This window comes from Podarcis erhardii (assembly GCF_964252035.2).
Source record: "Podarcis erhardii genome assembly, chromosome: 13".
NCBI lineage: Eukaryota > Metazoa > Chordata > Lepidosauria > Squamata > Lacertidae > Podarcis > Podarcis erhardii.
This window is the reverse complement of record NC_138502.1, coordinates 39,370,038-39,397,884: the sequence shown is the minus strand read 5'-3', so window position 1 is coordinate 39,397,884 and position 27,847 is coordinate 39,370,038. Positions and strand designations below refer to the sequence as shown.

The following is a 27,847-nucleotide window of genomic DNA, read 5'->3' as shown; positions in this document are numbered from 1 at the left end:
CGCGAAGCCAGTGTCGCGATTTGAGGGAGAGAGAGGCGAGGAGCGCAAGGAATGGGCAAAGAATTCGAAAGGTTTCTAGGCGGTCAAAGCTAGTTTTAAAGCTGCTCCTCTTCGCCCGCGAGAAAGACTGAAGCTCCTTCACTGTATTCTTTTTCGACGCCTGCTAAAGGCATTCTTATTTAAACAAGCCTACCTTGAGGTTTAGAAAGCCTGTATGAATTTTAACTTGTCTGAGTCTGTTCATTCACGCATTCATTCATACATTTTATTTATATGCCACTTTTCCACACACACAAACAAATCATGCTTACAACCAAGAAACAGGAATGCATTTCAAACAAAGACTACAAAAAACCCCTATTCTATTGGGGTTCTAACTCTCTGTGTTTTAAATTAAGGCGCAAATTTTTAAAGCGATAATTATTATTTTTTTGTAAACCGCTCTGAGGCTTTCCCCTACAATCAAGCGGTATATAAATTTTATTAAAGAAATAAACTAGTAGTATCGACTGGTTGCTTGAAAGTCTTTGAGACAAAATCTCAGCTGACAGAGGCAACTGGGTGACAGTTCTGTGGCAGAGTAGATTCTTTGAATGCACACTATCCTCCCTACCCTGGTAAAATTAGGATTGTTGCCAGTTCTTGAATTTAAAATCGTTGATGAGAGAATTTAAGGCAGAGCCGTGTGGTTTCTCGTAGGTCCTGAAATGCAAAAATCTGTATTTTCACCTAGTGTCTAACTTCAAAACAAAACACTATAGACTTGTGAGGGACATTATCCCTTCTTGCTTTGGGACAATTTACTTGAAAACAAACACAAAAAGACCTAGTTCCCTCGCTGCCCCAAGTAGATTAGTTAGTGTAGTGGTGTCTTGAATGTTGATGGACTTTGGCTGGGGAAATCGGGTTTAAATATCTACTCAACAGGATGACCTTCACTCAGCCAAACCTCACAGAAATTGTTGTGCTCTCCCTGGGGCATATATTCTGCTTGTTGCTCCCCTGAGTGAAGGAGGTATAAACATGTACCACAATAGAAATAAATAAAACCCAATATGCAGTCCCTTGCAGCTTCTGTTAAAAGAGGATTTTAGGTGATTGGAGGCTCTGTGAGGCTCTGAAGAACTGCTGCCAGCCAAGGCAGAAATAGAATCACATATGGTATTAATAACTGATATTTTATTTGATACCAATTTGCTAAATCTGAAAGCAAAAAAATGGCTTCAGTAACATCCCCTCATATTTGGTGGTTATCCAAAAAAGTCTAGGAGACACTGAACCCAAAAAAGTTTAATTAACACTATATTTGGAACTTGTGCAGAGGAGGGTGACCCGTATGATAGCTCAGTTGGTACAGTATGGTAGCTCAGTTGGTACAGTTGGTACAATCTCAGGTTGTGGGTTCGAGCCCCATGTTGGGCAAAAATATTCCTGCATTGTAAAGGACATATTCCTGCATTGTAAAGGACTGGACTAGGTGATCCTTATGGTCCCTTCCATCTCTACAATTCTTGCAATCTGTGAATCTATAAGGATTGGGAATCCAAGCCTTATGAGAGGGAGGGAGTTGAGTATGTTTAGCCTGGAGAAGACTTAAAGGAGATATGCTAGCCATCTTCAAATATTTGAAGAGTTGTCACACTCTTCAAAAGCTTGTTTGCTGCCGCTCCAGAACCAACTTAAATGAGATTCCGGCATTGTAAGGGGTTTGATAAAGGCACCATCCTAGTTACATTTGTATTCTCCCACTTAAGGGTTTATTATTATGAATGTGTCACATCTTACGTGTATTTTTCGTCTTTGTGGAAGCCGCCCAGAGTGGCTGGGGAAACCCAGCCAGATGGGCAGGGTACAAATAATAAATTATATCATCATCATCATCATTATTATTGTCACATTTGGGGTTTTCCTGCCTGAAGGGTCTATTATTATCATTATTGCCAGTGCTTTTTTTTTTTACCCAAGAAAATCACCATTTTATAGTTCAAATCAGGAAAAATCAATACAGCAAATGGACAAAAGTATAAAAATTCACAAAATGTTTAGGGGTATGCGTCCCCCCAGGAAAAAGCTCTGATTATTATTAATTAAATTTCCATATCGCCGTTCATCAGACTTGAAACCTCCCAACTGCTAGTACAGCGAAGCACAGTCAACCAGGGTTTGCTCCCCCCCCACAGTGGTTCACGTGCGCCACGCTTCCGGTTCCCGCCCTGCGCCGCCAAGAGATGACTACAAGTCCCAAAGCTCCTTGCGGCCGGCCGCCCAATCGCGGCCCGTCTTCGGCTTCTTTTGCGCAGGCGCGGCAGCCGGCGCGGCTGCCCTTCGCCAAGATGGCGGACGACAGTGATACAGCAGTGAGGCGGCCGTCAGGGGAGGAGGAGAACGACCAGCAGCACTGCAGCGACTGCGAGAATGAGGACGAGCACAACTGCAACCGAGGGTAAGCGGCACGGAGCCGGTCCGGGTCGGGCCTCCACTCTCTGGTGTGAGGGGAGCCGCCCTGAGACACAACCGGCGGAGGGGGGGGGGGGAGGCGGTCCGGTGGGAGGTGGAGAGAAGAGGCGGGAAATAAAGTCGGCCCTGCCCACTTTCCCTTTTTGCGTTGCTTGATTGGCTGAGGCGACTAGGCGGTTGCGTCCTGAGTGGTTGGTTGCTCTGCCAGTCCGAAAGGGGAGCCGCTGGTTCCTCGCCCGTTGCAGACCAGCGGCGTGACCGCGAAGGCGAAGCGTTTGCCGGGCCTGTTTCGTGTGAGGAGACCCGCCATAGGGAGGGGTCCGGGACCTAGATATTTGGGGGTTATAGGGTGGGTGTGAAGGAAGTGGGCTGAAAAGCAGGAGCTTGAAGGAAAGTGTAGCCTGGGCGAAGGAGAGACTGGGACGGTTTTTCTTGCATGCTTTTATTGTATAGAAAATGCATGTTATTCTGTAGCTCTAAGCATGAGGTTGGTTTCTCCTCTCCCCTACCACCCAAAAAAATAAGCTGCTACTGGACACTACGAGTTCCTGTGCCTTTAAACTGCTGGGTGAGGGGCAGAAATACAAGAGTTGCATTTCCACACACACCTTGGCTGGAGATTCTGAATTTCTGTCTCTCTGTTAAAAGAACCTTTGTTGGGGGCAGGCGGATACACTTGCCCCAGGCTCTGGAGGGCTAAGCCAGCTGGGGGGCACCGCCAGGGACCTGGTTGGCGGTGGGTCAGGGAGTGAAAGCGAAAATGGCAGCTGCAACCCAAACGAGAAGCCTCTGCTGCATACTTTTTTTTATATAAAGCATTTCTGCCTATGAATGTGCCTTTTTAAGTAGTGCAATCTAACCAATTAATGTGTAGCATTATTAGGGAATATATGTAGTACCAATGGGAAACTTAATTAGGACCAGCTGCTTATATCTTCTTTTTTTGTTACTGTCATAAATCATCCTTACAGTGGTACCTCGGGTTACATATGCTTCAGGTTAAATACGCTTCAGATTCACACTCTGCTAACCCAGAAATAGTTCCTCAGGTTAAGAACTTTGCTTCAGGATGAGAACAGAAATGGTGCTCTGGTGGCACAGCAGCAGCGGGAGGTCCCGTTAGCTAAAGTGGTGCTTCAGGTTAAGAACAGTTTCAGGTTAAGAACGGACCTCTGGAACGAATTAAGTACTTAACCTGAGGTACCACTGTATATCATTTGCTCTTCCCCCAGTGGATCCTGTTCGCAACCGGAGGTACCATTGCCACAGTGGAAATATGCATGTGAGGCTATCCTGGCTTAATCAGTCTGGTTTGACTTGCCTCTTGGTTCATATTCCATGTTCTGGTTTGATGTGGTGTAGCACCCATAATCCAGATCTACAAAGTAATGACTTCCTTCAGCGTACTGTGGGAATCTGGAAGCTGCTGAACTGTGGGTTTTGAGATAGTTATTATTATTTATTGGATTTATATACCACCCTATACCTGGAGATCTCAGGGCGATTCACAAACGAAATCATAATATATAAAATCAAATTAAAAACAATAGCCCAGTAAAAAACCCAAAAAAGAGCCACATTCTAAAAGAGTATTGGATGTCAATAAGATCAACCAAATACCTAGTTAAAAAGGAATGTTTTTGCCTGGTGCCTAAAGGTGTATAATGAAGGCGCCAGGCGAATCTCCCTGGGGAAGGCATTCCACAGATGGGGAGCCACTGCAGAAAAGGCCCGTTCTCGTGTTGCCACCCTCTGGACCTCTCGAGGAGGAGGCACACGAAGGAGGGCCTCAGAAGATGATCTCAGGAACCTGGTAGGTTCATATGGGAAGAGGCAGTCCTTGAGGTATTGCTGTCCTGAGCCGTTTAAGGCTTTGAATTGGGCCCAAAAAGCAATTTTTTGTTCCTTACATGATACGGTAAGAGTTAAGGAAGATTCTGGAAGTGTTTCGATAAAAACAATACTTAGCATGTGTATAGTTCCCCCCCCCCTTTAGTTTTAATTGTATTAAAAGCACTTTTGGGTTGAAAGTGCTTTTTAGATATTAAAGTCACCTTCTTTTTAAAATCCTTACAGCAGCTCATGTAAGGTAGATTTTATTATTCCAATTTTGTAGAGGGGCCTGCCTTAAGTCTTTGTGAATGCATTGGAAAGGGCACATTTGAATCAAGGACTTCAGTTGCTGATGTAGATTGTGATATCACAACATGGGCATGCACTTGAGGCTCTTAAAGCATTGCTTCCATGGCTCCCACTATCTTGTGACCCAGGTGTGGGGCCTGTGTGGATCTTCTTCGCCTTTCTGTTTCGGGTGTGTGTTGCTTGTTTGGTTTTGCTTCTTTCAGTAAACTGGAACTATCCACTCTTGATGGAGGCACCTGGTTTGCTTTGCCCTCAACTAGTGGTGCACAATGCGACCTTGTGGCTTAGCTGTCTGGTGGAGTTGAGTTGGCTTGGGAAGGACCCTACTAAGGGTTTAGAGAAGAGCCTTCTAGCTTTATGGTTGTCTTTCCAGATCTGGGGCACAAGATACAGCACTGCAGCTGAAGAGTCTCTCTTTTTCTCTCTTTTCTCTTAATTCCACTTGGGGCAGGGAATTGCACTTCCCTGACCCCAGCAACTAAGCTGTGAAGGGAGGCTTCACGCTGCCTATCAGAGTTTGCCAGACACCACCTAAGGAGCCTGCATGTGCTCATTGTGGATGAGCCTCATAATTCTTAACCATGGTTTATTTTGAAGACTGAATTGACCCTGTATGTATGAAAGATGAGAGCCACTTAAAATTCAGGTGGTGGAAATATATCTATTAAATTAGATTAATCTGTTGAGCATGTATTTTCCTGTTCAGATGAACACTTACAGTACTTTGTCGTGGAGTACTTTATTTGCCACTGAGAAACATAGTATTTTCACTGCTGTCTCAGTAGAATCATTGCTCCTGTACTAATAACCGGTGAGCATCACATTTTTGAGTGTGTGAGCATTTGCAGTGCAGGAGATTTGTGAGATTCTCTGGCAACTGTGACATGAATGGCAATTGTGTGTAAAACTTATTGTGTTCAAAACTACAGAATGTGATTAGTCTGTGCTAAAATAGCTTTATGCTGCAGTCTGATTCTCTGTTTGGTTCCACTGCAATGCATGACCACACTATGCCGAGATTCCTTAATATCTAGTCCAGACTTATCCCTCTGGTTTCTGAAAAGATTACTTGCTGTAAGTATTAGCTGTAGATTTGCCAAGTAGGACTTAGAAGCACCTACATTTGACGTAGCATGGCTCAGCAGTCAGTGTGAAACACTGGAGCACAGAAGTCTCGGATGTGAAGCAATGAGTGTTACATTGCAAGGATGTAGATTTTAGCTTAACATTAGAACTTCAAAATCCAGAGAAGTTGTAGCATAATGATTTTATAGCTGAAGCCATGCATGTATCTGTCTGTCTGGGGTGCTTCAATCATGTCATTGACTGTTTTCCTGTTTTAGAGGAAGTTAGACTCAAAGAATGACTTTCAGTCTTTGTTCTATAGAGTCCTGGAATTCCTTAGCAACTTATGCATGATTAATGAAAGGAAATTTATGCTGCCTTAGGTTCCAGAAAGAAAGGTGGGATATAAATATACTCAATGAACAAAACAAAATAAACTTCAAATAAATATAAATATACTCAATGAACAAAACAAAATAAACTTCCCTAAAAAAACAGGTTGTGTGTCAGTGCGTCGTGCAGTGTACTACCACAAAGATGAATTGGGTAAAATTTCATATTGAGCACTAGCAAAGCCCAAGAGGCTTCACATAAAATATTCCTCCATCCCCAGGATCTTTTTCCAACAAATGGGTTCTGCAGCAGCTCCTTGGTGGCTTCCATTAGGATTTGTGGGAAGTTGTGGGAGAAGCTCTTATCTTGGGCCTAAAGCCAGCTTTTGCTACTTGCTTGGGTTTGCCAGCCATTAACAAACAGCTTGCACACTACTAATGCTGTCTGGTTTGTGCACTTGGCTTGTGCAGGGCTGCAGTGAGGCTCAGTAGATTTTTCTGACACCCTGTGCTGACAGAGAGCACTCCCTTGGAAGACACCCCAGAATCATATGCAACACACAGAATTTCCATGGCAGGCATGCAGATTCATGTAGGGGGACATTTCGAACCAGTGTTCCATGGCAGCACATCAGATGTTCCTCCATGGAAAGATGTTTGTGGTGTGGGAGAGTGGGTGCATTGTGGGTACAGGGAACTTATTTTAATTTTGATACCTTCCTTTCCCCTGAAAACAAGGCCAATATATTATTTTAATCCACAATAACAAAACAGTGATTAAGAAGAGCGACAGATCGCGTGCTAGAGGATTACTTTGCAGCTTAGGCAAAAAAAGGGGATTGCAAAGAATGTTCAAGGTATATTGTCTTTCGTCTTTGCAGCAGCCACCATTAGACAGAAGTTACAAGCTAAGAGTGTGCACATTGTGCTATGTGGATAGTCCATAACTGTGTTATAACTAGTCAGAGCTGGTGCAATATTGTCAGGGCTTCTCACACATGCAGTTCAATATAGTCTCGTTAAGGTGGAAAAATTGGGCCGAGGCAAAGTTGCAGAAGACCTGGTCACCTCAGGTAACTTGAGCAAATGAGTCACGTCACATACTGCAGTCAACCCTTCTTTCCCAATTCCTTGCAAAACTGGAACACAGAGATACCCTCCTTCCCCCACACCACAAAGAGCTACAGATTGTGTGACGCGCACACATTTATTCCATGCAATTTAGCATGCATAATTTGGGGTTCCAGCCTTGCAGAAGGAGTCGGAGCAGTGGTTTCTTTCTTCCCGTACATCCACTCAGGAGCTAGCTTGAAAGAGTGAGTTTCCCCAAGGTATACTGGTCAAAAGAGACCACGCGGAAGCAAACTGACCTTGGCACCTGGCCCCAGCTCCCTTCAAGCCCTGCTCTTAGCAGTTGATCTGTAAAGTCCCATCAGTCGTGTTTCATTTCTTCCTCAGTGGCTTAAGCCCAGCTGATGACAGTGGAGGGAAAAAGAAGAAAAAGAAACAGAAGCGGAAGAAGGAAAAGTCGGATCAAGTTGATTCAGCCCAAGATCAGACGGTAAAGGTAAAAAGCAAAAATATTTTGCAACAAGTTGGTCATGTTGAACCATCCTCACGTTCTCTTCCACTCCCTGAGCCTCCCGTTCCCTATACTGTGTTCTTTTTTGGGTACCCATAAAGTTAAATTAGGAAAGGCTGGTGGGGCATTTACATTTGTTCTGTTTTCAGTGCGGGTAGATGAGGAATGGTGGGGGTGGAGGGCAGTGTAGGCTTTGAATGTTCAATGGTTTTAAGAGGTAGCAGGAGAATGTCCTCTCCAAAATTTTAAACTTTCAGGCAGGGGGGAAAGTAGGACGTGCTGGTCAGTTGACTCATTGTGCCTTTGGTGTCTTTGCAGGTGACCTTGCCAGCAGAAAGAATGCAGGAGATTCAAAAGGCCATTGAGCTGTTCTCCGTAGGACAAGGACCTGCCAAGACAATGGAAGAAGCCACCAAACGCAGCTATCAGTTCTGGGACACACAGCCAGTCCCCAAATTAGGTACATAATCTTCTCCTTTCCTCTTTTTCTTCTATCTGGCTGGCTTTAAATAGTCTCAAAACATTGGAGAGATCTTTCCAGCCTGTTATATGCCAGTTAGGGCAATGGTTCAGCAGCCCCCTACATCTTGTGCATTCCCCAAACCTCAAGAAACTCTGTAAATTGTGTGAGTGGTCAAGCTGTGTGATGTTTCAGTCCCAGAAATGGGATTGCAGGTAGGTTGGGGAATCAGGGAATGTGGGCCCTTGGAGCAATGCAGCAGACAGGATCTTACTAGTTCCCTTGGACAGAAGCATATGGGACCTGGAAGAATTGGGGGTCTGGAGTTTGGAGTTGCCCAGGAAACTGTGCTAACACATGTGGAGAGCTAGGAAGGTCCCTTCGGTAATTATTTGTCATGCATGACAGCAATCCTCTCTCTTTCTCCACCCATTCTCAGGAGAAGTAGTGAACACTCACGGACCCGTTGAACCAGACAAGGATAACATCCGCCAGGAGCCCTACACCTTGCCTCAGGGTTTTATGTGGGATGCTCTGGACTTGGGGGATCGAGGTGTGGTGAGTAGGGATGCAGCAGAACTAACCATCCTAGAAGGTTCTCCTCTAAACCATCTCCACCAACCTACCCCACTGCAACCATAGCATCCAGTTGTTCCATCTCAGGATTCTGACCACTTGCATTTTAAGGCTTTCCACAGCTTCGCTAGATGATCCATGTTTCTCTTCTTTCCCCGTCCATTCCGTGTTTGGCTTTTCTTCTGGTGTCTTAATTTTGAGCATGCCGCTGTTCCTCTTTCTTTCTCTCCCTTTGCCCAGAGATTCCTCCTGAAAACCAGCTAGGTTTTTGTGCGGGTAAAGTTTGTCATAGGATTAATCTCATACCTTTAAGCTTGGCTGGCTGGCTTGAGTCAACTGGATCTCTTCCTGCATCTCTGCATTGTTCTGCCTTGTTCACTTCTCTTCATTTTGCCCTTGTTTGTGCCCTTGTTTTTCCGCGTGGCCCAAAACCTTTCCTGCTGATCATGTAGAGCCTACCAGCACTCTAAGAGTCATTTTTTATTGACTTGTTTACCTTTTAAAAATGTTATTATTGATATAAACATTTACAGATATCATTTAAAACACGCTCACAATTTCATAACACTTTGGTTTTTTGTAACATTGACCTGATCTTTTTATCTCTTAAAAACTGGTCCTCTGTTATTGGTTTGAGACTCAAGACTACACTCGTACATCAACAATGGTTTGATGTTACTTGGATGAGTTGTAGCAAGCCTGAGCAAAGCATTGGGCTTTGCAGTCTCCTCTCTCCTGCCACTATGCAGCCAGGGAAAGGACTTGTACCCAGAGATAGGTTTTGCTTTCCAATAAGGTTAGCAACTTCCTGTCATAAGAGTCGGGAATCCTGGCTGAAAACAAGCTGGCTAGTTAAACAAGCCGATTACATAACCCTTGTCTTGAAGTTGGATTGTTGTGAAACTTTGCAGGGGTTTGGTTTCGCTGTCAACAAGTTACAGCTTGTTGTGTCACACAGACCAAGAATCGTAGCTTAAAACAAAATCACCCCCCTAGCTGCTAAATCACAGTTGAACATTGTGTGTGAACGCAGCCTTTTTGTCCCAGTCTCATTTAAAAAAAAAATGTTTGGTACATTGCAGCCAAGACACACCTGTCCCCTTAAACTACTTTGTCATTGTGTAGCAGTTTTTGTTGTGTCAGTTGTCTCAGTACTTCACAGGGTTGTTGTTAGGGAGGTCCTTAAGATTCTTCTGCTGGTAGGCGATTGAGAAGATATGAACTACAAGTAGACGTTGAAGTCGGGTCTTTCCCAGTCTATGTCTAAAGCTATTTTAATGTGCTGCTAGTTTCCCCTGCAGTGGCTCTCTAATAATTCTCGCCACAAGTGTCCTTTCGGATAACTCTGTTCTCTTAAGAGGCAGCTTTGCTTCCTTAAGCAGATTATGCTTTTCTCTCTTGGTTTCTTCAGCTCAAAGAGCTGTACACTCTCCTGAATGAGAACTACGTGGAAGATGACGACAACATGTTCCGGTTTGATTATTCACCAGAGTTCCTCCTGTGGTGAGTTAAGGGTCCGTCTGAATTTCTCTGCGGTGGTCTCCATCTGTAAAAAATTAATACATAAAAATCAAAACTGTCTCCTTATGCTGAAAAAACTAAAATATTGACCCAAGGTCTTGACTTGCCCAACATGGGTCACTGCTACCCCATATGTAAATCCCCTTTTCCAAGGGTCAGGGGGCACCTGTTAGCTCAATTGGCTAAAGCGTGGTTCTGACGCCAAGGTTGTGGGTTCGATCCCCATATGGGCCACCTGCATATTCCTGCATTGCAAGGGGTTGGATGATGAGCCTCAGGGTCCCTTCCAGCTCTACGATTCTGTGCCTGCTTCTGTTCTGATAGTTTCAGTTGGAAACAGTAGAAACAGGGAACATATGTAATGTGGGTACATATGTGTGGGATAAGCTGGAACTCATGGAGTCAATCATTGTCAGCCACTGAGTCAAAATAGTGATAGATGAAGAGAGTTTCTCTCCAAAGGGGACATCACCATACCAAGACAATTCTGCAGCCTCTGCAATTTATACAAATTAAGCATGCTTGGGTCATTTGTTCTACTGTGCTGTCATGCAGTCCGTCATCTCCTGGCCACTAGGAGTCTTGTTTTCTTCTTCCCCAGCTACCCCAGTTCTGAAATTTTACTGGGCATATATACTGCCAAGCCTATCCGTAAAGCCATGAAACTTGTAGCTGGAAACTTTGACTTTTTTATTGTGTGACGATCTGCCTTTACAGTCGTACCTCGGAAGTCGAATGGAATCCGTTCTGGAAGTCAGTCTGACTTCCAAAACATTCGAAAACCAAAGCGCAGCTTATGTTTGGCTGCAGGAAGCTCCTGCAGCCAATCGGAAGCCCTCTCAGATGTTCAGCTTCCAAAAATAGTTTGCAAACTGTAACAGTCATTTCTGGGTTTGCGGCGTTCAGGAGCCAAAACGTTTGGGAACTAAGCTGTTCAAAAACCAAGGTACGACTGTATACCACGGTAGAGGGGACCTGTGACCCTCGAGATATTGCTGGACTTAATACCCATCACAGAATTATAGAGTTGCAGAGTTGGAAAGGACCATGGGAGTCATCTAGTCCAATGCAGGAAACTTTTGCCCACCATAGGGCTTGAACCCACAAACTGAGATAAATCTTCCCACCAAGCTATATCGGACCATTGGCCATGCTGGTGGGACTGATGGGAGTTGGAGTCCCACAGCATCTCAAGGGACACAGTTTCCCCATCACCTGCTTTATACTGGCATGCTAAGTGTATCTGCCATTTCAGTATTACCTGCCTGGACTGCAGGGCCTCTTGAAGAGGTTTCCCCCAGGCTTATTACTTGGCAAAGCGCCCTGCGCTTCAGTAGCAATCTCATGTAGGCTCTTGGATCAAGATGTCTTAGACAAGACCCCGTGTTTCTTTCAGGGCTTTGCGTCCTCCAGGCTGGCTGCCCCAGTGGCACTGTGGTGTGAGAGTCATTTCCAGCAAGAAGCTGGTTGGCTTCATCAGTGCTATCCCGGCTGCTATACACATATATGACACGTAAGTCAAGCCACACACTTCTATCTCTTGACTTTGAATGCCCTTTGTGGATTAAAGAAAAGGTTTCAATTTGAGCTGGAGCTCAGGCCTGGAGCCATTTTTCACTGTTTCCGCTCTGTAACCTTTCAGATGTGCAGGGGACCTTTGGGCGTGTGCAGAGTGTTTTTTTAATTTTGTGCTGCAAAAAAGCTGCGTGGAACAAGTCAACCAGGCTTGAACCCCAACACCTCTCGTGTTACAAGTTATGTAGCGGCTGGGATCTTCTGGGGCTCTGCAGGCCTTTATAATAACAGGATGTGGGTGAGGTAGAATATTGACTGAATAGTATTGCCTGAAAACAGCCCAGTAAATTGGTGTATGCACAAAGAAAGTGTGTGGGTGATGATAGGGACTTCAGCGTGGATATGAGACTTAATAAATCCAGCTAAAACGGAGGATTTGCAGAAGAGCTGAGGGAACTCCAAAAAATGTATTTGTGAAAAATTGTGTTATGTGTTTTTATATTTTTGTATTGTAAAATGAATAAAAAATATTTTTTTAAAAAAAAGAGACTTAATAAATCCAGGACGGTCTTTCCTGCTCTCCTTCAGATCGCTTTTCAAAATGTGACAGAGAAACTGTTCTTCAGAGTTGTTGTCTTTCTCTTCCTCTGAAGGGAAAAGAAGATGGTAGAAATAAACTTCCTTTGTGTGCACAAGAAACTGCGTTCCAAGCGGGTGGCCCCTGTGCTGATCCGGGAGATCACCCGACGGGTCCACTTGGAGGGGATTTTCCAGGCTGTTTACACTGCCGGTGTGGTACTGCCAAAGCCTGTTGGTACCTGTAGGTGAGTGTCATTTCATTATTGAATTTACATACCACCCTATACCCAGAGGTCTCAGGGAGGTTCACAAAAAAGATCACAGTATGGGATGTTGATTAGGTCAAGCAAAGGCCTGGTTAAAAAGGAACGTTTTTGTCTGGCGCCTAGAGGTCTAAATAATGAAGGCGCCAGGCCAGCTTCCCTGGGGAGAGCATTCCACAGACAGGGAGCCACTGCAGAGAAGGCCCCGTTCTCATGTTACCACCCTCCGGACCTCTCAAGGGGGAGGCACACGAACGAGGGCCTCAAATGATGCTTGCAGGGTCCGGGTAGATTCATATGGGAAGAGACGGTCTTTGAGCTGTTGTGGTCCTAAGCTGTTTAAGGCTTTATAGGTCAAAACCAGCACTTTGAATTGGGCCTGGAAACTAATTGGTAGCCAGTGCAGTCGAACCAGGATCGGTGTAATATGCTCAAATCGTAATGTTCTGGTGAGCAGCCTGGCTGCTGAATTCTGCACCAGCTGAAGTTTCCAAACAGACTTCAGAGGCAGCCCTATGTATAACACATTGCAGTAATCTAACCTTGAAGTTACCAGAACATGGACAACAGCAGTTAGGCTATCCCTGTCCAAATGGGGCATAGCTGGGCCACCAGCCGAAGCTGATGGAAGGCACTCCGGGCCACTGAGGCCACCCGAACCTCAAGTGTCAAGGTGTCTTACCTCGGCTTTACTTTTTTCTCCTCAAAGGTGGCTTCTGAGTTCCACAGTCCTTTCCCTCATGTCAGCTCTTCAATAGCATCCTGTCTTTCGCAAAACCTGTCAAACGCACTGTGGCGTTTGCCTCCTAGGATGGGTCACAAGGAAAGGGTTAAAATGGGTGTGATGTGATTGGCCAGTGAGAATGCAAGGGGGGAATAAAAGTTAGAGTGGGAGGTTTTGAAAGTCAGTTGAGTTGAGAGTTGAGGCTTGGGAGTTGAAGAAGGAAGAGGGAGGTTAAGTGTGGGTTAGTAGAGTTGTATTGTGAGAGAGTGAGAGGAATTGTGAGGTGGAGTCAGATAGATAGTTGGAATAATCAGTTTGGAGTTGTTAGGAACTAAGAATAAGAAACTGCCAAGTAAAATTAACTGTAACCATAAGCTTGTTCCTGCATTTAAAAAATAAACTTGATTATTTGTTTGTTGACAACTGACTGGACTCCGTGTGTCCCCATGAGATACGGGGTGGGGGCAGCGGAAAAAGCAATTGTAGTGGCGGCACAGGGTCAATAGACCGTCAAACATCCGGCGGCCCTATGTGTGATCGCCACACACCTTCAAGTCTCCTCTTTCCATGATACTCGTGCTGCAGCTGCGATAGGCAAGGGAGCTCCTAGAAGTATCACCACTGCCCAGAGAGCAGGGCTCCATCTCTAACCCCTGATTGACTGGATAACGGGGAAGAGGGATGCCGGGAAATAAATAATAGGGCTTTCTTGCCAGAAGAGTTTCAGCCATTGTTCTGGCGAGATGATTGATTGATTGATTGACTGACTGACTGATTGATTGATTGATTGATTGATTGTGTGTGTGTACCTTTCTGGGCCTAGGAGTAAAATGTACCTCCACTTTTAGGTGATACTGAGTTAGCCCTCAAGTTACTAAGGTTTCCGTGGAGGAATGATGGGATCCGAGTGGGATGTCTAACCAGGAAGGCTCCTCTTTCCGGCAGGTACTGGCACCGGTCCCTGAATCCGCGCAAGCTGATTGAAGTAAAGTTTTCCCACCTGAGCAGGAACATGACTATGCAACGCACCATGAAGCTCTATCGGCTTCCGGAGGTCTGTGATGGGCAGGGCAGTAACCTCAGTGGGGCCTTTGCGTAAGAATCTTTCAAGCTGACATTGTACATTTGCCACACTTTTCCTCACGCGAGCGAGGCAAGGAGTTTCAGAGCATGCGGGGACCCCGACCTTTCTGCACTATTTCCCCACGCCTCACAAGTTCCATGTACAGTCGTACCTTGGTTCTCGAACTTAATCCATTCCGGGAGTCCATTCGACTCCTGAAACCCTTTGAAAACGAAGGCACGGTTTCCGATCGGCTGCAGGAACTTCCTGCAGTCAAGTGGAAGCCGCGTCAGACGTTCGGCTTCTGAAAAATGTTTGCAAAACGGAACACTTCTGGGTTTGCGGCGTTCGCGAGCCAAAACGTACAAGTACCAAGGTGTTTGAGAACGAAGGTATGACTGTATAAAACCTCACTCTGGGCCCAAACCAGATTGCATTTAAGTGAGAAGTACCTTGTGAGCTGAAGCCTGAGCTGTACCCCTTGAGGTCAGGAAATATTTCCTTCTCAATCGCATCTCAGCATGAGTTTTTCTTAGGTTCTCCCCCGCCCCGTTCTCCTTCCTCAGTACCACCAGAGATTATTCTGCATCTAGAGCAGCAATCCCAAACCTTGCCAAGGGCACACCGGAGTCCCGTGAGAGAATTGCACACGAGCTGTAAAGAAATAATTACAGGCTCCTCTGAGCCCAGCTCATCCATCTGCAGAGAAGATTGCCAGCTGCATCTCTGCGCAAGGTGTAGTCTTGGCCTTGCCTCCTCCTAATCATTCTCTTCCATGGCTGGATAATTCAGCAACATCTCTGCATCAGAATGTGATTGGAGCATTCAGTCCCTCTTGTAGCGCAGGGACCACAGAAGGTTTGCTCATTTGGTCTCCAGAGAAGGCAGTGCTCTGGGCTTGTTTCCTTCGAAATCTAAAGGCACACACTGCAGAAGCATCATTCACATAGGAGGCAACCTCTCCTGTGTGGGGAGTTCTCTCTCATAAAGGTAAAGGGACCCCTGACCATTAGGTCCAGTCGTGGACGACTGGGGTTGCGACGCTCATCTCGCTTTATTGGCCGAGGGAGCCAGCGTACAGCTTCCGGGTCATGTGGCCGGCATGACTAAGCCGCTTTTGGCGAACCAGAGCAGTGCACGGAAACGTCGTTTACCTTCCCGTCGCAGTGGTACCTATTTATCTACTTGCACTTTGACGTGCTTTTGAACTGCTAGGTTGGCAGGAGCAGGGACTGAGCAAGGGGAGCTCACCCCGTTGTGGGGATTCGAACCGCTGACCTGATCGGCAAGCCCTAGGCTCTGTGGTTTAACCCACAGCGCCACCCGCATCCCTTCTCTCTTATACCCTAAAACTTGCACATGGAGGATGGCACCCTTAATTTCAGAACAGTTTGGGGGGTGGAATGTTGACCCATTTGACAAACCACAGAAGGGCAACAATGAATAGACAAATGAATATTTTTAAAAGAACATTGGTCATTTATAATATTCTGGAATGGCAAATTTCCCGACAACATTCATCCATATGATCCTTTTGCTGTTCTATACTGTAACATGTATGTATATTCCTTTAACAAGATAATAATTAATAAAAAGGTGATGGGCTGGGGGGACCAAAGAAAAGGCTTCTTTGTAGAGTATAAGGGTGAATTGCTCTTTTTTTAATTCGGGGAAAAAACTAGCATCAGCCGCCAGAAATGTTGGAAATGCAGATCAAGAACCAAGATGGTGGGTGATACAGTGATTATGTGCCCTCTCCCCCACCAACATTTTTTAGGAATTTTCCCCAGCATCAGATTGGCTACTAACGCAGAGTGGGGGTGCTTCCCTTTCCCTTCACTTGGAGTATATGTCTAGCCTGGCAAGGAGCTAGAAGATGGGTGGCCCTACCCTTGGACGGGTATTTAGACAGCCTTTGACCCTTTCCTGATTCTCTGGCTGTAAATATTCTGATTCCAGAGTCGATCAAATGTGGTTTGTTGTGTCAAAGTGTATTTGCTTGAAGTCGGGACGTAAAGAGGGTTCACCTTTTTTTTAATTGGGAGAGCATCAGGTCTCCGTAAGTTGAGCTCAGCTCTGTGCTGGTGTTTGTGGCTGCTGTGTGGAGTTGCTGGGCAAGCGGCCATCTCCCAAGTTCACGGCTGTTCCCTGTGCTGATTGGGTGGTTTTTGCTACTGATCCCTCCCCCCTTTTTTAAAAAAAAGATATGATAGAGGGAAATCCTTCAATTTGCAAGTGGCCCTGGCACACGGGTGTTTGAGCACTGCTTGGTAATAGTCGCTGTGCGGCAACCATCCCATGTGAACCACCTTAAATAGTTGAGGCACATCTTTTGAGATTACCCATCATACCACAATTGCAACAGTGATTTCCAGAAAAGTTCCAGTGTGACTCTGGGCAACTCTGCACTAGCACCACATTTTGGGTTGTCGTACTGCCCGTTACTTCTCCCTGCCAGTGGGCAGCAAACTAGCACAGAATCTGATCTGGTAAATGTGTCTAGAGGAGTTTCCACCACCCCCAATGCCCTTAAATAATGCACTTGGTCCCCCAAGAAAGCCTTATGTGGCTGCTTCCTAATTCTCTGGATCTCATGCATACACCCTCCAAAATTGTCCTTATCTAGCCACTTCCCTTCTGTGCCTGGGCAATACGATTAGCTCAATATAATATTCCTTTCCGTCTGAGCCACCCCAGGCAGGGCCAACACAAAAGTGCTTTCACTGGCCAGGACTGCAATCTCCAGCCACAGGAATGTGCATGCAGAAGGGTCATCCACGTAGCTTTGAGGACCCTGCGCATAGGTTTGCTTGGCACAGAAGCTGCGCAGCACAGGCGCTGCATTGCACAGCTTCCACAGCAGGAGGAGCCAGAGAACAGGGCTGTGCAGTCTCTGATAAGATTTCTCTGCTGGGGTCACCTTGGAGGGGAAGGCGCCCAGCATCGCTTCATCGCAGAAGGAGAGTGAAACAACAGCTCCAAACAATTTTTAGAACAAATTGCTTAGAAAATGTTGGAGAAGGACGTGGTAGTAAAGGGCACCTGTGAATCTAGTTTATTGGGGTTCAAACTTTCTCCCTTCCCTAGAGATTGAACACCAGGCATCTTGGCGGGTATTCAGCTAAGATTCCATCCGCGTAGACCCCTCAAAATTAATGAGCACGACTCAAGTTAGGTCCATTCATTTCAGTGGTTGTCCTTGCAGTAAAACTTAGTTGAAAACCACCCTTGTCACTGAGCCACAGCCCATCCTCCAGCGGTCCTGAGGGTACGGTCTGCAAAGCGCCAGTCTAGCTGTGAAACCCTTCCTTCAACATTCAGCCAGGATTTCTGGTCCCCAAATGCCTTTCTAAGCAAACCCTTTTCCTCTTACTCTTCCCCCAGACTCCAAAGACCCCAGGGCTGCGGCCGATGGAGCAGAGAGACATCCCTGCTGTGCACAAACTTCTGGCTGAGTATCTGAAGCTCTTCAACTTGACCCCTGTCATGAATGAGGAGGAGGTGGAGCACTGGTTTCTACCCCAGCCCAACATCATAGACACATTTGTAGTTGAGGTGAGGAGCGCTTTCTTCCCTGTCACTTCACAGCCAGTGAGCAGAGGGCAGGGAGAAGGGGTTTGGGAGTTCTGCAGAGTCTGTCTCCCCTATCCTGCGGAATATGAAGTAGGACAAATTGCATGCAGGTGGGCAGATTTAGATAAGTGGATGCACAATAATAATATAAAAAATCGATGTCGTATCTTATGACCTTACTCCACAAACAGAATCAAGATCCTTAAATACATTCGTACCTTGGAAGTCGAACGCCTTGCCAATCGAACGGTTTGGCTCCTGAACATCACAAACCTGGAAGTGATTGTTCCAGGTTGCGAACGTTCTTTGGAACCCAAACGTCTGTCGTGACTTCCGCGGCTTCCAATTGGCTGCAGGAGCTTTCTGCAGCCAATCGGAAGCCGCGCCTTGGTTTTGGAAGTTGAACGGACTTCCAGAACGGATTCTGTTCAACTTCCAAGGTACCACTGTACATGTTTTTAAGTATAGAAAAAGCCTTACTCTTTTGGGATAAAGACAGCTGAACAACTGTGTGAAGTGAATATATGAAGGGCATTGCTGTACTTGCAGTCAAATTGAACAGATTTTTCACGCATTCAAGCTGAATAAGGTGTTAGAATGGATTTTGCTCTTGTAGACTGCTGGTGGGAGGGAATGCCAATTTTAATGCTCCCCCATATAGAAGAATATCATTGTAAATCACTGGCTCCCAAACTTGTTTTCCCATAGACAACTTGAAAATTGCTGAGGGGCAGTTAATGATTTTTCTTCCTGTTGCAGCAGTTGCAATGTGCTATATGCTGCGTGATTTTTAATTGTATTTTTATTGCTTCGTTTGTGTCTTATGTATTTTATTGTATAGGCAAACCCCTCCCCCCCCACCGCCATTTACGCATGTTCCGTATGTGTGAGACCGCACACATGTATATGCCAAACCTAGAAGCGACCCAAAGATGTCAAGAGAAGAGGCAGGGCAGTGGCACAACATGGTGTTTGCCGGCTTTTTCAATGGTGTTTCAAATATACGCAATTTCACTTAAATGTGCTATGCCTGTGGAAATGGGGGTGTGCCTGTATTACAGTTTGAACTCACAGAATTCAAATTGTAATACAGTAAATTGCAATATAAGAAACAAAAGCAATAAAAATACAATTAAAAACCAGCACCAATATTTCATGCGCTGTCTGCAGCCACAAATCCACAGGCATGCTGCAGGCCCCCTGAATGAAGCTTATGGGCCACCGGTTTGGGCCTGCTGCTGTAAATTCAAAAGCAACAAGTATTTCCACATCAGTGGAGAGGTTCTAGCTCAGCCCATTCCTTTCTGTGCTAGGTTTCTGCATGGCTTTCCCCCACCCGCAGTCCGAAGTTCTGTCCATTAAGAGTCATTGCCATCTTAATTCCCAATCCATTTTATTTCTTTTCTAAACCAGAATAATATTTTTTAAAAAATGATATTTTATTAAATTTTAACAATAAAAAGTTATAAGACAATAAATAGAAAAAACACAAGAAAAATACAAAAATACCAAGATGCAAAAGTACAAAAATACAGACATTTAACATAGAAAAAAACAAAAATCCCTCTTTTTTAATTTCTCATCTTTGGTTAACTTATTTTCCTGACTTCCTCACGCCTCCCTTTTTTGTATTCCATTTAAAGATTGGTTCAGCAAATTCATATCCTGTTAGTTTATCCTTAATTATTTTTCCTCACATATTATAACTTCAAATTTTCATCTAATATCAATCCATTCTTACATATTCTTATTTTACCTTATTACTAGAACCCCTTCATTTCATTTCAATGTCATCAACATTCAAAAATTTTACAATGTTTCTGTAAGGAGATTTTAAATTTCCTCCAATCTTCTTCCACCAACTCTTCTCCCTGGTCTCGGATTCTGCCAGTCATTTCTGCCATTTCCATGTAGTCCATTACTTGCATCTGCCATAAACCAGAATAATATTGTACCCTATTTTTCGCTCCATAAGACACACTTTTTTCCTCCTAAAATGTATGGGGAAATGTCTGTGCATCTTATGGGGCGAATGCATTGGACAGCAGAGGGAGAGGGATCTCTCGGCCGCAGTTGCAAGCTGAGGGATGCCTCTGCAGCCGGAGCCATGGCTCCCGTCCGTCGCTCGCTGTAAAGCCAGCAGAGCAAGAGCTGCTGACACACTCTGTGCAGCTCTTGCTTTCCTTGCTTTAAAGCAAGAGCCGCGCAGAGCGTGTCAGCGGCTCTTGCTGGCTTTATAGCGAGGAGAGAGGAGGGATGGGCAAGCAAAGTGAGGCAGAAGCCTTGTAAGCAGCTCTCGCTTTGCTTGCTTTAAAACAAGAAAAGCCAGAGCAGCGTACACGCTCTGCGCAGAATATATTTTTCTTGTTTTCCTCCTCTAAAAACTAGGTGTGTCTTATGGAGCGAAAAATATGGTAGTTGGAGAGAAGGGAGGAATCAGATCTTGGAGATCTGTGTTGGAAAGGGCAGGCCCGATGGCAGATGAAGCCAACTTGCTTCCCCCACAGCTGAAGACTGACAGAGTCTGGGGGATTTAATTCTAAAATGTATCTCACTGTTTACTTCAGAACACCGATGGGGAGGTGACCGACTTCCTGAGTTTCTACACCCTGCCTTCCACTATTATGAATCACCCAACCCACAAGAGCTTGAAGGCGGCCTATTCATTCTACAATGTCCACACCAAGACACCACTTCTCGACCTCATGAACGATGCCCTTATATTGGCCAAGATGGTAAGCTGCGCTCTTTAGGTTACGTTATTTGCTTAATGTAACATTCGGGGAAACGTGCTAAAAACAATCTTGTTTATCAGAGCCCAATATATATATATGTTAAGGAGACCCGAGGAGCAGTACAGAATTGATAGTTCTGAATATCTGAGTTATGGGGTTTTTTTAAAGCAACGCTCTCATGGCACTTGAGTGGGGAAAACTGGCCTATTTTTTTCTGGGTGCTAAGGAATTACAAAGGACACAAATAAGCCCAATGTCTCTCCCTGCCATACCTCTTTGTGCAGAGGGGCTTCGATGTTTTCAATGCACTGGATCTCATGGAGAACAAGACCTTCCTGGAGAAGCTGAAATTCGGGATTGGAGATGGAAATCTGCAGTATTATCTCTACAATTGGAAATGCCCCAGCATGGGGCCAGAGAAGGTAGGTGACCATTGCTGTAGAGCAGGAATGTCCAACTCCTAAGAGACTGCGATTTCTCTCAGAAAAAAAGCAGGCAGTGATCTACCCCTTTTGGGGGGAGTTCAGGTCATATTTGTTGACCTTTTTTTTTTAGGAAGGAGAGTCCTGTTTTTTAGGGGTTCTGTTCTAAGTTGTTGACTTTGTTTAGGGAGGAGAGTCCCGTTATTTTCTGTTTTTGGAGAGAAGAGGAACACATTTTAGTAAAGGGGAATGGGGGGGGGGACACTCACCTAAAAACGGCCAAGGAAACAATCTGCCTCTCAACAAAAACTCCAGCGATCTTGCGTGAATGGAGGATAGGGAAAGGGGACCAGCCCAGGTGCTCTTAGACCAAAGATAAGGAAAAGGAGCCAGTCCAGTGTTCGACCGCGATTGATCAGAAGCTCCCGGGGATCTGCTAGTCGATCCCGATCGACCTGTTGGACATCCTTGCTATAGAGTGTCTTGGGAAGGCCTGTCTCTGCATAGGCAAATAAAGAAGGGTGACTCCACATCTTCCAGAGTTGAGTCGTGAAGCATTGAATGACCAGGTTTGCATGTAATGCTAAGGACTTAGCGTGAACAACCAGACCAAAGACCAAAAAGCTGCAGTGCTCCTCTTTTCATCCTGGGCTACCCAAGGCAAAGCCATGGTTGACCTTAGCAACGTGCCCAAACCTGGCCTTGTGGTTTTTTTCCGCTCTAGTCAAAACACAAGTTGTTCTTGCTTTTCCGCTTGGGGTTTATGTGGAAAAGGCACGCCACATGTCCTAGTTTGGATAATAACAAATCATGACTTAGCCCTGGATAACACAAGTAGCAGCAGTACCCAAGGGATAACTACTGAAACTACGTTCTTTGGTTCAGGAACCCATCTGTCTGCTAAACCATGGTTTGGATTAGATTCATGGCTGATGGTTCACTGATGGAGAACATGGCACTTGCTGTTTTCTGGCCAAAGACCAAACAGAGAATTCCCAAGTCCTTGTACTTCAGGAGCTGAAAGAGCTTTCTGCTTAAATATTTCAGGAACAGATTTGACCTGGGATGAGGTTTCAAGTAGTTGGTCGATTATTTGATTTTAATTAATTTCTATATAGTAAAAATCTTGATAAGCGGTGTACAGCAAACTGAAGCAACAACAACCAACTTCAAATATTACAAAAATACCCAGTTACGTATCAAAATGTTACACTGATGCATAATAATAACAGTAGTAGTAGTAGTAGTGGTGGTGGTGGTGTAAATTGCCCTGTCATCCTCAGATGAAAGGCAGTACAGAAATTTAATTAATAATAATAATATTAAGACTGTGGCTTGCCCAAGGCCATGCTGCGAGGCTCGTGGACTAGGCTGCGTCCTCTATGTCCTAATCTGATACCATGAGCCTTAATGACCCCCACAAAGTCACTGGCTCAAATGCCCGGCCCCTAGCCTCTTGTTGTCTCCCCATATGCTTTGTCTTGCTCCTGTCCCAGGAGTCCCAACTCTAAGTTTCTGTCCCATCTTCCAATAAAACTTCAGATGCAAAGGTTCCAAAATACGCAGAATTACCCCTTGGGAGTTTTATAGAGGTGCACAGAGAGATGCTGAATTTGCAGAAGCCTTTTATTTGACACATGGAAGAGTTGGCCCTGGTAATGTCCCCTTCAGCTTTGCGCTTCTTTCAAATTCATCACCACTATCTCAAGGGCCTGAAATTTAGCTGCAATCCTCCATGATTCTAAAAGAGTCTTGAGTATGCACAGACATTCAGCTTGTAGGGGCAATTCTAGCAAGAGTAAGGAAACTGTGCACATTTCCAATGTATCCTCATGCCGCCCTGGTCAATAAAATTTATTTATTTATTTATTTATTTTTATAAATATTTATTAAGGTTTTTAAATATAAATGCACACATAATAAACAATCTTACTTCTTTTACAACAATTTCAACACTTCTTTGGACTCCCTCACGTCTCCCGCTCCCATTTACATCGTTAAAATTTTTTTCCAAACAAATTATCAACTTGTTTACAATCTCATGTCCACTCATTCAAATATAATCTAGCACTTCTTCCAAACAATTTTTATATTTTCTTTAGTCTCACTTATCATCAAATTTAAATCTAGTTTAGTGGTGGCCAATTTTTTATAATCCAGCATCCTTCTTAACATTCAACCAAATTACAATGTTTTTGTAGATACATCTTAAATTTCTCCCAGTCTTCCTCCATCTTCTCTTCTCCCAGATCACGGATTCTGCCGGTCATCTCGGCCAGTTGCATATAGTCCATCAGCTGCATCTGCCACTCTTCCAGTGTGGGTAGATCTTGAGTTTTCCAGTTTTTTGCAATAAGAATCCTTGCTGCCGTTGTTGCATACATAAAAAATGTTCGATCCTTCTTTAACACCTTCTGGCCGACAATACCAAGAAGGAAGGCCTCTGGTTTCTTTGTGAAGGTATACTTAAATACCTTTTTCAGCTCATTATATATCATTTCCCAGAAGGCCTTCACCTTAGGGCATGTCCACCAGAGGTGAAAGAATGTTCCTTCACTGGTCAATAAAATTTAAATCATCCCATTTATAGATGGAATTGAACCAAGACTCTGTATCATCTTCTTCTTCTTCTTCTTCTTCTTCATTCATTCATTCATTCATTCATTCATTTTATATACCGCCCTGTGCCCGGGGGTCTCAGGGTGGTTCACAGAATAAAATCAAGATATAAAACCACAAAATATCTAATAAAAATAAAAGCAACAACCCAATAGCTCCCCCCCCCAACAAAAAAACCCACATTTTTAAAGGGCATAGGATGTAAATTGGATCAACCAAAGGCCTGGTTAAAAAGGAACGTTTTTGCCTGGTGCCTAAAGGTGTATAATGAAGGCACCAGGCGAACTTCCCTGGGGAGAGCATTCCACAGATGGGGAGCCACTACAGAGAAGGCCCGTTCTTGTGTTGCCACCCTCTGGACCTCTCGAGGAGGAGGCACACGAAGGAGGCCCTCAGAAGATGATCTCAGGGACTCGACAGGTTCATATGGGAAGAGGCGGTCCTTGAGGTATTGCAGTCCGGGGCCGTTTAAGGCTTTATAGGTCAAAACTAACACTTTGAATTTGATAGCCAGTGCAATCGAACCAGGATCGGTGTAATACGCTCAAACCACCTTGTTCCGGTGAGCAACCTGGCCGCTGAATTCTGCACTAGCTGAAATTCCTGAACCGTCTTCAGAGGCAGCCCTACGTATAACGCTTTGCAGTATACAGATGCATCTATGCGCTTCTTGGTCCCCGCCACTGTCACTGTTGGGGCACAAGGCCTCTTTTGTGCAACTGGACAGCTTGCACCCATCCACGAAGAAACAAAAGTTCTCAAGGTTTCCTAACCCTTCCCCTTTATGCCGGTTATTTCCATAGGTTGGCTTGGTGCTGCAGTAACCGGTAATCTCTTGAGAAGTGCTGGCAAAGCCGCTGAAGACGGGCTAGAGTGGAACTGCTGGCCGTTGCCGTTCAGATGTCTTATGGAAGTGCAACCCTCCTGCGGAGGAGCTGGCGCTCCCCTACACTGGCCATGCGGACCGTCCACTGACACTTCTGATGATTGTACCATGCGCCTTGGAGTGCGCCGACATGTTAGCATCAGCACTTGGCCTCTTCTCCCCCCCCCCTCCCCGCCCCGTACAACCACGATCAAGGGAATGTAACTGCTGAAAAACTAGCTCACAATTGGCATATATTGGAGTTAACGGGTGAATAATAATAAAAAAAATATTATATATTCTATACTTTAACCATGTTTGCTGTTCAACGGAACTGGGACTGGAACCACGGGGTTGCTTAGCTTTCTGTTGTAGAAATAGCGTTGAAAATGGCCCAGATTGCCCCAACCATCACCAGCAAAATTAGTGTTGTGTGGTGCATCCCAACACCCAGCTATATCCGGTGTTTCTCTTGTGACATCCAAAGCACAATTGAGCTTCAGTGTGAGTTTTCTCTGGTGTGGTTGCCTAAGGCTGGTGCTAGTTAATGATGTTGGGGTTTGTTTGTTTTTAAAGCCAATTTTCTGCCTTGTGCATGCAGCAAAGGGCTAACGTGCTTAATACCTATTCAGCTTTTCTTTTGGAAAGAAATAAAGGGCTAATTTAGTGACTTACGGAGCTGTTGCAGAACTGAACTCTTGTGGGATGATGTATGTAGCTGTCCCATCTCTCCTGTCCTGGACTTGCGCTAAGGTTTGTCGCTGCAACACTTGACTCTCCAAACTGTTAACAGCCTGTGCCTTTTGGCTTTTAAAATCCATGTTGGCCATGCCTGGGAGCAGTTCTTCATTTCCCCCCTCCAAGAGATGGGAGTTATTTGGGGCTTGCGATGTCTTGGAACTACAGCTCCACCCCATCTGTGTTTTCCTACAACAGAATCGTACGCACTGCCCGTTTTTCGACCTTTCCTGAGCTGCAGCGTCTCCCTTCTGCTTAAGTCAACTAACAGTCCGCTTGTACTGCCCAGCCCTGAAAAGAACATTTTTGTGCTCCCTTCTGTGAGAATCTGCTGATATTACGAGAAACTTTCCTGGCAGTTGTGCCTGTTGCCTGTCCGCATAAACCCATGAGAATTTCATTCAAGCTACCATGGGAATGGCTGTCTGTAACTTAGCCAATGAATACTTGCAACGGGAGACAGACCATATTATGTTGCTGGTGTATCTGTTACAGCAAGGTTATTTTACTTCCTGAAGTTGGGAATATCAGGCCTTCATTCGAGGGCTTCTACTCAGTGACCTCTTTCAAGGAAGAGGCTTTCCAGTTTCCCAGTGAAAATGTGACCCAACACTAAGGAGATATGTCTTTCTACACCCACCCTTGCTGCTTGTCTTCCAAAATCAGCGGATTTGCTATCTGTGCGGTGAACAAGATGGATGGGCCTTGTCTTACAGAGGGCTCTCCCAAGTTGCCATGGTGGGAAACACCATCAGGGAAATGGGCTTTTCGAAAGGTCTTCTCCATATCTGGAAGGCGTTGGAAGTCATCTGCTGGAAAACAAGGATGGCTGAAAAGAAGCAGGGACCGTGAAGAAGAGCAGGAGGGAGGAATTGGCCTCCCATGAATTAAAGAGTTGCCACTTGGATCTGTGAAAACCCATCAGTGATGTTTGTGGTGGGAGACAGCCACTATTCAAGGTCTGAGCTGAGATCCTATGAAGGGTGTACCTCTATCGTAGCCAAGTCAGTGGCTTTTATGTTGTTTTTTAAAAATTACCATTTATTATAAGAAATTCACATTAAAAAATACAACACAATTCAATGAAATTTGCTAAGAACTGGCTAAAAATGCAACTGTATCCCAAAGAAAAATCAGCAGTGTACACAAGGGGAAAGGGTCAAGAGTTTGGACAGGCTTAGAAAAACTTGAGTTTTTAAGAGGCATTTTAGAAGTTGTCATGGTCCCTGCCTCACAGATTTCCAGAGGGAGGGAAATCCTCACAGATTGCAGAGGATAGCCTGCTTCCCCATTGCCTGCAAGGGTTTTCCTTGAAATATCTCGCAGGTCAATTTGGTTTTCATTGAAGGAGATGCTCTGTTAGCTATCCTGGTCCTGCGTTGTTTAGGGTTTTAAATGTTAACAACAAAACCTGTAGTTTATGCTGGGAAAGCATGTGTCTACATCCTTGGGATGAGGAATCTGTGGCCTTCCAGATGTTGACTGCAACTCCCACATCCCTAACCACTTACCACGCTGCCAGGGGCTGATGCAGGTTGGGAGTCCAACATGACCTGGGGACACCACAGGTTCGCCTCTCCTAATCTAGGCCATATCCCGTCAAGACTGAATCTCCATACAGAAAACTAGCATACATAAGGGAGAAGGCTGGACTGCAACTGATCTTCCTCACCTCTAGCTTCTTTGTATGGTGGAGCATCCATTTTTGTGTGAGACTACCCGTTCTCTGAAATGGTACAATCCAGACACATTTACCACCTGAGTGAAAACGGGGGTCCAAGTGCAGTTCCACTGCTGGGCAGAAAAGGACAGCATTATCTAGATAACTTGGCACCTCCTCAAAGTGCTTATATCTGTTGCAAAAGATGTATATCTCATTCCTTACTTTGCCGATGGCTTTCTACCCAAGCATTGTATTTTGGAAACCGACCCTCCTTCGTGAAGACTGATTCATAAAGACGTAACGGTTTCGAAACACGTTTGGAGGAAGAGGAAATCCCGCTTAAGCTAGAAACCAGCGATTGTGCAATTCTTGTGTCGTAGGCTGGCAACGCCTGCAGCTTTTAACCTCCTGCTTGTGCAGTTGACTCAGAGCTTGTTACGTCACCCGGGGAGGTTCAGTAGAACATTATGAAAAGGATCTCTCCCGTGATCTGTGCTTGCTTTGTCCAAGTTGCCTTTGCGTCTTTCCACGGTCAAGTGTATTGCTGCTTTATTCAGAAGGAATACCTTCATTTCCACCCAAGAGGGGTTTGAGAAAACACCCCTTGGATTTCCAATGCTTCGAAAACTTATCGAGAACTATAAGCCTGAAGACAGCAGCTCCTTTGACAGGACATACCTCTGGCACTGAAAGAGCACTGGAGTTTCCCTGGCTAATTCTCGTTTGCTTCGCAGACATGTTCCTAGCTCTAGATCCTGTATAGACTTTGATAGGCCCTCTTCTCGCATTTTGCCCTTGGTTTGGGTTCCATTTTAATTTTGGATGCGCTTTTGAGGTGTGCTGTGATGAGGACACGGACATCCAGCCTGGGCTTGTGCATTTCTTTCTCTATATATATTGCAGTCTCTGTATAGCATTCTTCAAATGTGATAAATGTGTAATATTCCTTTTCA

General features: G+C 45.0%; 1 protein-coding gene across 1 annotated transcript; it reads left to right on the top strand.

Moving 5' to 3' along the window:
- Window positions 1–2,284: 2,284 nt before the first annotated feature.
- Window positions 2,285–27,847, top strand: NMT1 (N-myristoyltransferase 1). Its single transcript, XM_081837987.1, has 12 exons — window positions 2,285–2,443; window positions 7,455–7,563; window positions 7,897–8,038; window positions 8,478–8,596; window positions 10,026–10,117; window positions 11,532–11,648; window positions 12,304–12,474; window positions 14,162–14,270; window positions 17,664–17,834; window positions 20,420–20,587; window positions 20,872–21,009; window positions 24,432–27,847. The coding sequence occupies exons 1-12, from the start codon at window positions 2,334–2,336 to the stop codon at window positions 24,450–24,452; spliced, it is 1,467 nt and encodes a 488-aa protein (XP_081694113.1). The 5' UTR covers window positions 2,285–2,333; the 3' UTR covers window positions 24,453–27,847.

What these genes read in the sequence shown, in the direction of transcription:
- NMT1 (XM_081837987.1), top strand. Translation starts at nt 2,334, where the DNA reads ATGGCGGACGACAGTGATACAGCAGTGAGGCGGCCGTCAGGGGAGGAG. An exon ending in CCCAAGATCAGACGGTAAAG is followed by an intron (nt 7,564 to 7,896) that starts GTAAAAAGCAAA and finishes GTGTCTTTGCAG; the next exon opens with GTGACCTTGCCAGCAGAAAG. An exon ending in ACTTGGGGGATCGAGGTGTG is followed by an intron (nt 8,597 to 10,025) that starts GTGAGTAGGGAT and finishes TGGTTTCTTCAG; the next exon opens with CTCAAAGAGCTGTACACTCT.